The following is a 12,207-nucleotide window of genomic DNA, read 5'->3' as shown; positions in this document are numbered from 1 at the left end:
AGGGGGACTTTGATGCTTCACACTCAAGCTATGGGTAGTTGGGTCTCATCAACCTCAAGATCTCAGCTTTGGCAGTAACACCTGTTACCTAACTCATTCTTTGCCAACTGTTTTCAATGTAGGGCTCTGAATTTTGCCAGCTGTTTCAAAGCATTTGCTGTGATCTTTCACGGCTCACAGACTATTGTATTCTGTGACAATATAATCGCCAAAACTATGACAGGACGGATGAAACTCTTGTTTCATCAGTTTGTTTCTAGCTTTTTCAATGCTTCAGTCATCAGCCTTGGGCTGGTTTTCCCGGAAAATGCCAGATTAATAAAAAAAAAAATAAAAAAATAAAGACAAACAGGAGAAATAACAGACTAATTGCATTTTATTTTTTATTACATATAGGATGATTTGAAAAACAAGCGATTGCAATTTGGAACATGGTCACAGATTAAACTCAAACTAAATTAAGGAAATTATGCTAACATTAAAAAAGAAGGACCACTGCATGCTCATGTTTTGAATAGCTTGAATGGACAGCATTTCTTTCTTTTTTTTTTTCTTGATATCATTGTGAACAGTCTCCTGCTGGCCTGTAAGGTTGTGACAGGAGGGAGGGTCTGTTACCCAAACTCCCCTTTACCATTCCAAGCCCCCCTCTAGCCTCTCAAGTGGGGCACCTCAGCATTTGTTCTCTTTCTTGTCAAGAATGATTGACAGCCGGGAAGATTTGTATTGAAAACAATTGATTGGCACATTAGACCCTACTTGTGTGTTCCTGTGGGATTTATGATAGAAATTATACAAAAGTGCAACACCATTACGAATGTGTTTTAAGCATGTTTGTTAATTTATTTATTTGTTTTACTGATTACAGTGCATATTTTTTTTCAATGAAATTTGAAAATGATTGAAAATTAAAGTCATTGCATATGCTTTACAATGTACAATACAGCACACCATAAAAAGTAAATTTTTAAATACTCATTTTAGAAGGCATTTGAGTGCATGTTTCTTTTTATTTGCTCAAGAGATTAGACCTGTGAGCCACTCGGATGTTAAACTGTGTTGTTGAAATGTCGGCAGGGGCGCCGCTAGACCGTAATACAATAGTGGGGCACTGGCGAGCGAGCAAATTTTTTTTTAGCACTTATCTATCATAAAAAGTCAGAAATAGCACTTTAAACTATATTTAATCAAACCAAGATACAACTTTCTGTAAAAAAAAGTTTTGTTTTTCAGCCATCAGTATTCAAAGTCAAAATTGGGACATCCCTTATTGATAGTCAATTCACCTCTGCTCATGCTCATCAACTTCCATTTCTCCTTCATCCTACACTATGTTGCTCTACTTTGTCTGGACAGAAATGGGGATACATCACTGTAAGTGTTATGCAATTAATCAGTGTTTATCAACTGGTAGGTTGTGACCTAAAAGTGGTTTATGTTGCCTAGGTGGGTTACCTAGCTTACCTCTCTCATTCCTCCTTGCTGATTTATAATTGATGCAAGCAACTTTATAACATTATTTGCAAGAGTAATGCTGATTGAGTCAAAAAAATAAAAAAATATTACATCTTGTTACAGATTACAGGGAGTACAGTAACAAATAAAATGCTTGTGACATTTATACTGGGGCACTGCAGATCAATACTGAGGCACGTCCCCCAGTGAAATATGTTTGACGACGCCCAGTAATGTCTGTACCTAATAAATGTTATCAACTAAATATTTTTGTAAATCTAAGCATTGAAAATTCTTACGGTATTTAAAAAAAATAAACAATACACAAATAAATAACCCAAAAAAGAATTGAATAGTAGGTAGTTTTATTTATTTATTATTTTTATTTTTATTATAAATGTTTAAAAATTATATTTTATGTAATTGAGTTCGGCTTTTAGGCTTTGGCCAAGAATTTTTTATTTCTGTGCATCAATGATTACTGCTGCCCATAAAGAGGAAGTTCAGAATTTTTAACATGAGGCTTAATTTTCAAGTTAGCGGGGGTTTAATTAGTCGGTGGAGTTGATTTTAACAAAGTCCGTGCAGTTTGTTAGTTTCAGGGCTCCGGACTGACTACGCTAGCGCGAGTCAATGGTACAATCCTAGCATGCAAATATAAAACAACATATACATGCATGAAAATCACAGATGACTCATGCAATCAATAGTGTTAGCTATGTGTTCAGGATGAAAATATTAAAAACTTTCCATTGCATGTCAATTATTGTAGTATGAACAGCAGCATTTGTAATCAAGTAGCTCTGCGTGGAGCAGGGCGAAGTGATATCACAAAGTTTTTTTTCACCGCTGATTTTTTAATGTCGTTGCCAGCAGTAAGTAATCACAGTTTTTATTGTTCTTCGTTTTTCATAGGGAATTTGTGGAAACTTTCCTTTGCCCATTTCTTCTGTCTGTTTCCACAGCCTCTAAATGCACATTTCACCATGTTGCCGTTCTTCAGTCATGACTCAGTAGATTGATGCTGCATTCGAGGAATGTGGGAAGTCGGAGTTTTCCAACCTCTGACCTGGAAAGTCCTAGTTGTGAAGTCAAAAAAAGTACCCACACATCAGGAGTTTCTTCAATCTGACATCGCTCAACAAAATGGCACTGCCCGTCGAAAAGTGGGCCGTCAATAGTAAGACTCAAGAAGGCAGTTTACAGTGTATGCAATTTACCTTAGCTGTTGTTTGTCCTCCGCTATTACGAGAAGGCTGGTTTGTTGCAGGTCAAAATGTCTTTTGATGGCCAAAATAAAAAACGATCAGTAATCTTTCCTGTTTACATTCACTTGGAACTCCATGAGGTTGCAACTGATACCATCCAAGCGGGATAAGTCCAACTTCCCACCTTCCTCAAATGCAGCATGAGCATGAGTGGCCGAAGCACTTCTTTCTATTGTGGTCCCGTTACACATTAATAAAATAGTCCTGCAGAATGAAATGAATTACGGAAGTTTGGTGTAACTATTTTTTGGCTGTATGGGCATTTTCGAACAATAATCTGCATTTTGAATTTATTTGACTATTTTAGATCTGTTAACATCGCTTTATATTGGCATGCTAAGATTGTACCATTGACTCGCGCTAGCTTAGCCATTGAATTACGGAAGTTCGGTGTGACAATTTTTTGGCTGTATGGGTATTTTCGAACAATAATCTGCATTTTGAATTTACAGTGGGGCAAATAAGTATTTAGTCAACCACCAATTGTGCAAGTTCTCCTACTTGAAAAGATTAGAGAGGCCTGTAATTGTCAACATGGGTAAACCTCAACCATGAGAGACAGAATGTGGAAAAAAACCTGAAACTCATATTGTTTGATTTTTAAAGAATTTATTTCCAAATTAGAGTGGAAAATAAGTATTTGTTCACCTACAAACAAGCAAGATTTCTGACTGTCAAAGAGGTCTAACTTCTTCTAATGAGGTCTAATGAGGCTCCATTCGTTACCTGTATTAATGGCACCTGTTTTAACTCGTTATCGGTATAAAAGACACCTGTCCACAAGCTCAGTCAATCACACTCCAATCTCCACTATGGCCAAGACCAAAGAGCTGTTGAAGGACACCAGAGACAAAACCCTATAAATACAGTCATCCATTACACTTAAAAAAGTGCATGTGACACGAAAAAGCATGTTTATTTCATAATACAAGCTGTATTTTATGCTCCTGAATGATATGGACAGCTTGGATGTGTGTGGAAGCGATTGCTATATTTATTTAGTTTTTTTTAATCCCGCGCCATGAAAATGAGTGACTCCCGGCTTCGGTCTTGCATTGAGGAGGAGGGCGCTGTGACGTGTACGGATGAAGGCGTCCCCTTCACTATACAGCCGTACTGTTGTGTATGACGACTAAGGATTCAGCTGATTTTTCGGATTAATATGTTTATTTTTCCGCATCACGCCAGCCAAACGGCTGCAGAAAAATCTTGCTGTATGAGGGAGAGGCGTGTGCACCTTTTTGGAGTTTCAAAAGGTTCCCATTCACCGTGGATATTGGCCAAAACAAGCCCTACTACTGTGGAACCATTGGACTTACGAGGAAGTGAGTAAACATCTTGTTTTGTATTATGTCAAATACGAATACAGCGATTACAAAGTAAACACTACAAACTTTCTTTAAATAAAGGACTACTTACGTTTGATCATTGATAGGCATGTAAAAAGCTCTCCTCATGCACATTAGCTGCACAACAACTGCAGCCGCCCTCCTCCGGGGAACGAGCTGTAAATTGCTCTCCGCCGGGCGGTTTGCCGATCCGCGAAGACAATCGACAAACCAGTCGTCATGTCAAATAATCCTGGCTTGTTATGTGTGATTTTCCGCTTCGAAGACTTTGAAACATCACTCGGTTCGGGTTAACATGTCGGCTAGCTGTCACGCCTCTTGGTATTTCTATATTCTCCGAAGCCAGGGAAGGGAAATGACATATGTCCGATTTAGGTGTCATAAAATATCGTTCGGGAGGTGCGACAGTAAAGGTGAAGTCGACAGTTTTGACCATTATGGAGTAATTTTGCCATGTTGTCCTGAATAAGTGCATTTTTATTATTTCATATTCCATTTAGCACAAGACTGTTATTTGTCATGACCATGCCATTTATTTAGCAGTTGGGGAAAATACTTGGATAAAAAGAATATCCTGTAAAAATATTGAAGTAAAGAGACAGAAACAAGGACATTTTGCAGATCTCTTCGTCGCGTTTTCCTCGTTGTGAATAGTTCCCCCTCGACGGGCTGACTGGTCCTTCTCAAGCCATTTATTTAGCTATTGGAGAAAAATACTTGGATAAAAAGAATATCCTTTAAAAATATAGGAGTAGAGAGACTCAAACAATGACATTTTGCGGCTCTCTTCGTCGCGTTTTCCTCGTTCTCAATAATTCCCCCTCAATGGGCTGAATAGTAAAACCGATGAGCCCAGTCTCCTGCTGACGTCATCCATCTGTTTGGGATGCTTGAGCCCTGTAATGGTAGGCGTGGCTAACCGGCAGATTAATAGACTAATTTCTCGTCATCTGCGCTTTGCTAAATTGTTGTATATAGTCAAATCGTCTCAAAATATGATTCTAATTCAAATAATAATGCTATTTAAGACTTTTTTTCTCCTGTCGTATGCTCTTTAAGGATGGGCAATAAACCTTATTGTAAAGAACACAATAATGGGTTGGAAACACATCTCATAAAATCTAAATGCCGAATGATCAAGTGTGTCAAGGAGCTTCAATTAGAGGGAGCAGCATGCTCCCTTTAATGGTTATGTTCAGAAGTCTTACTTGATATTTACCTGATATTTATAATCAGAAACTTTCTCAATATAAGTGCCATCTACTGAAGAGGTACTACAATGTAAGGAACAGGGTACCATCCGTTTTGTCTGGTTTGTGTTAAGTCATATTTTGAGAACAATTAGTGCTTTCTCTACAGACCAATACATTAGCTGGACTGTAGCCTTTCAAAAGTGAGATCCGTCTGCAGTTTTAGCAACAGAATAAGTGTGTCACTGTCACTGCCAGTGGGGGAATTCATTGACTTTTTTTCTTCTAGCATTTAGTTTAATTTACAAGGTTTCTTATGTATTTGAAGATGTGGAGATTTTTGTTGGTGATTGAGCCAGTCCATAATCGGCGTCTCAGTTTGTGTGCCTGTCTGTGTTTGTGTGTTGTCTTAGTGAATATAGCACCTCTTTGCAAAACTGCCACCTGCTTGTCACAATGCCAGCAAGTACAAATTTGACAGGAGTTTATTCAAAGGATGCACAGGGTCAGAGGGTGGGCGATCCGGAATCATCTTATCAGGCAGTCACTTTTTCTTCCTCAAGGTTGCACGGTCACGGCTGGCAAATGGGTAGCTGCTGGAACAGTGAAAACAGATCAACATAATGGGTCATTTACATGGTGATGCTTTGACACCAAAACTCAACGATTGTGTTGCGGAATGGCCTCGCCCTTACATTGTGATGGCTAAAACGGGAGGCAACGATGCCAAGTTGTGATTCCGGCCTCCAAAGCGGAACCACTCGATTGCGGGGATTGCTCCACAACTATATGAATGGATCGCTCTCACTCCGATAACGTCAGCACTCACACATATGCCATATATCAGGCATGCTTAGTCGCTGCTAGTAAACATTCAAAACAGCAAACATGCTGGAAAGTCGTCTTTAATTTACTGTTTTCATAATACTTTTTCAAATATATTTTATGTTGGGATTTTTGTGCCTTTTGAAGCAAAAGAAAAAAATTGTGTGTATTCCATTGCTTCGAATGGGCAGGTATGTTGTCTTCCAGGCTGAGGCTCTTGTTGTCATGGAAGTTCATCATTGGCCTTGTAAAACTGCACTGCCCCTGAGAGCCTGGCATGAATCGTTTTCACGTGGAATTGTGACATCGTTCGAATGGAGACAGAACCAAGACTAAAATTACGGAACCATGTAAATGCAAACATGAAATTTGTTGTATTCTTGGAGCTTCACCATGTAAATGGCCCCTCAGTTTCATGGCATGAGTCCAGCAAGCATTGTATAAAACCAAAGGTTGAAATTGTAAAACATTTCTTGTAATAACTGAGATGTGAATAAAATCCTATAAATACTTACATATGTGTTTTTTTAATTGCAATTTACTCTTTGCTTTAGACTGTTTTAAGTGCCAAAATCTACTCTTGTTCTACTCTCGATACCCTGAATAAAATCCATGTCAAAGTTCTTCTTTTGTGACAGAAGCCAGCAGAGGTTGACGTTTGTGTCAGGGGGACCAAAAATGTTGATGACCCTGAAACGCAGTGTCAGCAATAAAATTAACAAGATATACGCTCGGATAGTTGCTTAGCCCATGATCGTACACACAGGTATCTCAGCTGTGTGTATCGGGGTGTGCGTGCGTGTGTGTGCGCGCGCACATTTTTCTGTCTTACCTAGTGGAGAAGTGGACGCCGCATCCTTTTTGTCTGATTATTCCATCCAGGAACATTTATAATAATACATTGAAACTGAGCATTAATTTTTTTCCCCCATCTTCCGTCCTCAGGTGTTTTTTTCCCCCTAAGCACAGCAAATGACCGTCTCTAAGGTGCTAGTCACATGATCTTTTTGAAAAATAATTTTGGCCCATTATAAAAATATTTTTTTTGTTCGTTTCATTCATTTTTGTGTTTTGTTTTATTGCTTTACAACTTTTATAGACAACATTTTACCGGCAAAGTCTTAAATTAAAATTCATATATTGGAAAGTGCAATGACATGCAATGACATTTTCGGCCACCGGGGGGTGGGGGTATGCCCCCTTAATCTCTGTGTATGGGCCACAGGTGTTTCTAGGAAAAAGCAGTCAACTCCTCTCGTTTTTGTTTTGTGACAGACACCGACAGACGCCACAGATGTTTCTATGAAAAAGCCATCAACTCCTCTCAGCCAATCAGCGTAGCGCATTCAGACACCCAAAAGCATTACACAGCGGGCTCATGCAGTAGATCAGCTAACCGGACTTAGAAATATACAGAGGCCTAACCTGAACCGTTTTCGTCACGCAGATGCAAAAACTGTGCGAAACACAGTGGAATAGAGTCTGTAACCATAACAACTACGCATTTTGGGCTGTCAAACTACGCCTTCTGAAGAGATCGACTTTATGAATCATTTTATTTAGTGCACCACAGACAACTTAAAACAAGATCCTGTGTCAAAATAAAAGCATGTGATTCTGTATGTTTTGTATGAATGAAGTAAAACATGCCTATCAGGGAGAACAACCATACGAGCCGGATTGGACCCCCTGGTTTGTTTGACCATTTATACATATTGTTTCCCATATCTATACAATTGTCACTTACTTATATAAACCATTCAAAGTCTTTAATAAAAATTAACAACAGCTTGGGCAGTATGGTAAAATGGCTTAATTTATGTATCATTCATAAAATAGATCCTCGATCCACATATTTGTATACCTTTGCTTTGAACCTTTTCTTTCTCTTTCTCTTTGTGTGCAGGCAACTTGTTGGACAGCATGCTGTTGAGGAATGCCTGGAAGAGGGAGTCGCAGCGAAGGGCCGACAAGAACAACGACAGCGGTAACGCAGTCACTGTCAAGGTCCAAAACATGCTGTGGTGTCACTGCAACCAGCACTGCCCTGAAGACTCTGCTAACAACAGTTGCATGTACGACACAGTAACTGCATTACACATGGTTATTTTTAGGCTTTAACATTTGTTGATGGTGAACTTATGTTCAGGACGAATGGTTACTGCTTCACAATGGTGGAGGAGGAAGAGGAGGGAGGTCTGCTCATATTCACATTGGGCTGCTTGGGCCTGGACGGATCGGAGTTCCAGTGCAGAGTCAGTTGTGTTATCTCCATGTTTTCTTGTGTAGCTAATTTAAAGTCTTACCATGGTTACGTTATATGCTGTGCATACACCGAAAGACTGACATAATACACAGCTCACATCTAAAGACTAATTTTAAGCGTCTGAAGTCTCACTCTAGTCTCCGACGCAAGATTTACAAAAACTGTGAACTGTGTAGGGTCACTAATTACACACACACACATGCATACATTCTACTGTCCAATGGTGACTCGTAAATAGAAGGTGCCAGGGCGCAGCCCAATTTACTTGCTGGTTGTTAAGGACACATGAAGAGTGAAATATTCTGAGTCTGTTTTCTCATGATTTTGTGAATCCAAGATTTGCACCCCAATTCAAATCACAATTTTATGCGATCAAATGTCATAGCAAAATTTTTGGCTTGTCTTTGGAAAGCGGAGATTGTACTTCCATTCTGTCAAAACATTGATTTTGAAAAATGGGTCAATGTAATTCATTTTGCTGTGACGGGTCACATATTTCATTAATTGATATACGCTGTCGTTTTTGTACTATGAGGGGCATCTAATTATAAGATGTATCTACCATAATATCAAATGAAATCTGTATTTGTTCATATGAATAAATATAGATAAGTACAAATAAGATGCACTGGACTACTGTATAAGTCACAGGTGTCCACATTGTATTGTTATATTTGCAAAAAAAGACATACATTACCTTGTAAAAATACATATTTAAGGTGCGCTGGACTACATCTAACAGGGAGCAAAGTGGAGGAAAAAGTAGCATTTTATAGTATGCAAATTATGACATATATAATAATGTAAAATATAATGTAAAAAGATTTTACACATTTGCTTACACATTTTAAATATAGTATTAAATATCATAAGTATTTCTTTTTTGGAGGTGAAGAACGTGTTCGACCATGTCGCTCAGGATGTCCTGTAGGGACCTGCCAAGTGGCGGCATATAAATACTAAATATTAGAGGGTCAAAAACCAATCCCTGTAGGACTCTGATGTGACATCACTATATTCGAAGTTCACGTTACCATAAATTACACGGTGTGTCCTATCCGAGTGATTTGATTAAAATCACGTTTTAACTATTTACATTTGGGTGCTGAGCAGTGGGTACGGCCATCTTGCACAAAACTTGAGGCATATACGGTAAGCTGTTTCCGGCTTTGATACCGCTCATCTATGGTTATATATTGTGTAACGTCATGCAACGACTTAAAGACTTGCGATAATATCCCACACATTTGATATTGTCTTAAGGCTAAGACTAGGACTGTCTTAAGTTTCTAAATTTTCCCTCTGATTTCCTGTCTTTAAGTGTAACAAAGTCTTTAGGAGGGAGCCCGGCATTATCTCAGGCCCCCGTAATGCATCTGGCTTCTTCATCTGTTGTTACTGCTATGGTTGCAACACTCAGGTTTTACTGTCTCGTGTGTTATTGCTTATAGGACATGTGGAAAAATCGCTTCAGGAGATCTCTGGAGTGCTGCACAGATCATGACTACTGCAACCGCAACCTTCACCCTACTCTTCCTCCCTTGCGTACTACAGGTGAGGCTCAATCTTTTTCCCGCTGTGCAGAAAGTGCATACTGAATAAATGATTGACAGAAAAGAGCTAACAGGCAATCCAAAACCGGTTGATTCTGAGAGAATCGGACCCGTTGCCTTATTCTTGTTATGCTAATATGAATCATTAAGGAGGCTGTAGATTCAGTCTTATGTCTAAAGGAGGCCTAACCTAACAGTTCTCTTTGGAACTTGTTTTAAAAGTTGATGTCTAGATATATTTCTCAGGTGATGATGGTCAACTTAATGTTCTTTTCTCAAGACTAGTTTTTGTGTCTGTTTTATTTTTAGTATAAGCAAAAGAAATAATGTAAAATTTCCCAAATATTAGTCACCAAAGTATCATCATGTATCTGTATCTGGTGGATTGAAAGAAAGCTTATATCCTGGCAGTAATAAATAATGTTAAAATATCCTGGCAGTAATAATGAACGTTAAAATCTCCCCTTTTATATTTTTCATTCTGAAAGTTTAAAGTTTTTGCAGTTTCTCTTTAAAAAAAAAAAAAAAAATCATTTTCGCTGGACCAGTGAAATAGGGAGTCCAAAGGCATTCTATCTTGGACGCAAAAAAATAAAACAGGCTCTCTTTAAGAAGTAACCGACTTTTCCCCTGTATTGTTTAAATTAATCAACAAATAAGAATTGATAAGGAATCAGATTGATGAGCAGTATTGATAATTGATGGAATTGGTTCAATTTTCATCAATATCAACCCCGATACCCAGGCTTGTTTTCGCACATTTCCGACACGATACTCAATACCACATTTGATGTAACATGACTTTTCTCAAATTGACGCCTCTCTCAAACGAACTTCTGTAACGGTCTGCAGTTCAGCAAATAAACGCCCCCCACTGTTTGAGGAACTGCAAGAAATGGAACGTTGGTGTGGTTAGAAGGGTGGGGTTGGGGGGCTTTGCAGGTGAAATATAATCTTCTGACCAGGCTTGTTCTCTCACCCTCTCATGAAAAGGACAGCTTCTCCCCAGGGCCTGCTTGAATTTCTGACTCCAGGCGGATGTGAGATGTCTGTCAGTTCATCAGTTTTGTGCCTGCTCTCACCCACCTACGCATGCACATGCTCACAGACACTTGTTTCTTGCGATGCAACTTTTGTTTCCCTTTTTTTCTACAACAAACGTTTTGTTCTGACCTAAGGTAATAGAAGGAAGGGACAACAGATTTCTTAAGTTGTTTTGCAGGAATGTGGATTGTTTTTTTTCTCTTTGCTCCTGTTTCTGGTGGCAGATTTAACCGAGTTACAGTGGAATGAAAAAGTATCTGAACCTTTTGGAATCTCTTACATTTCTGCATGAAATCACCATCAAATGTGATCTGATCTTTGAAAAAAATCACACAGATGAAAAAAAAGTGTCTGCTTTAACTAAAACCACCCATACATTTCATTTATAGGTTTTCATATTTTAATGAGGATGGTATGCAAACAATGACCGGAGGGGGAAAAATAAGTAAGTGAACCATCACATTTAACATTTTGTGGCCCCCACTATGGCAGCAATAACAACCAGACGCTTCCTGTAGCTGTAGATCTGTCAGGCAACGTGGGCGGGCAGGTGTTGTGTGGACCCATTTGGGGGAAAAGAGGTGAGGCAGATTGACGGTGCAAAAATGATTTAATTAAAGCAAGCAAAAAACAAAGTACCAACAAATAATGTGGAAATCCCAAAAAACACTGCAGCAAAAAAAAAAAAAAAAAAACCTCAGGTTACTAACAAAAGTCTGGGCATCAAAAACTTACTGAGGGGAACACGAGGGCTTGGAGAAAACTGGCGAGAACTGGTTCGGACGTGCACATTGACATTGACAGACTTTGACGGTGATGCAACAAGGAGTGAAAAGAAAATGGGAGCTTGATATACACACACGCAGACAAGGGGTAACGAGACAACGAGGAACAGGTGAGCACAGGAGGATGCAGGCTGGAGGATACACTAGGAGCAGGCACAACAGGTTAAATCAATGGACAATCACATGGACAAGTCACACTAGGAGAAACCAAACACAAAACCTAACAAGATCAGTCTGGCACATCGATCAGGATTAATCGTGGCCCATTCCTCTCTACAAAACTGCTGTAGTTCAGTCAGATTCCTGAGATGTCTGGCATGAACCTCTGTCTTTAGGTCATGCCACAGCATCTCAATGGGGTTCAAGTCTGGGCTTTGACTTGGCCACTCCAGAATGTGTATTTTGTTCTTCTGAAATCATTCTGAAGTTGATTTACTTCTGTGCTTTGGATCATTGTCTTCTTGCAGCATCC

At 39.1% G+C, this 12,207-nt stretch overlaps 1 protein-coding gene across 1 annotated transcript in view; it reads left to right on the top strand.

The window, feature by feature from the left end:
- The window catches only part of bmpr1bb (bone morphogenetic protein receptor, type IBb), a 34,727-nt gene that overhangs the window by 7,583 nt on the left and 14,937 nt on the right, over positions 1-12,207 (top strand). The window contains exons 3-5 of the mRNA XM_057818162.1: positions 7,994-8,162; positions 8,237-8,342; positions 9,805-9,907. Coding sequence (XP_057674145.1) covers positions 7,994-8,162; positions 8,237-8,342; positions 9,805-9,907 — 378 coding nt within the window. The remainder of the gene's footprint in view (positions 1-7,993; positions 8,163-8,236; positions 8,343-9,804; positions 9,908-12,207) is intronic.

The sequence above is a fragment of the Corythoichthys intestinalis genome, chromosome 17 (genome assembly GCF_030265065.1).
Source record: "Corythoichthys intestinalis isolate RoL2023-P3 chromosome 17, ASM3026506v1, whole genome shotgun sequence".
NCBI classification, from domain to species: Eukaryota; Metazoa; Chordata; class Actinopteri; order Syngnathiformes; family Syngnathidae; genus Corythoichthys; species Corythoichthys intestinalis.
This window is presented reverse-complemented; position numbering and strand designations above follow the sequence as displayed.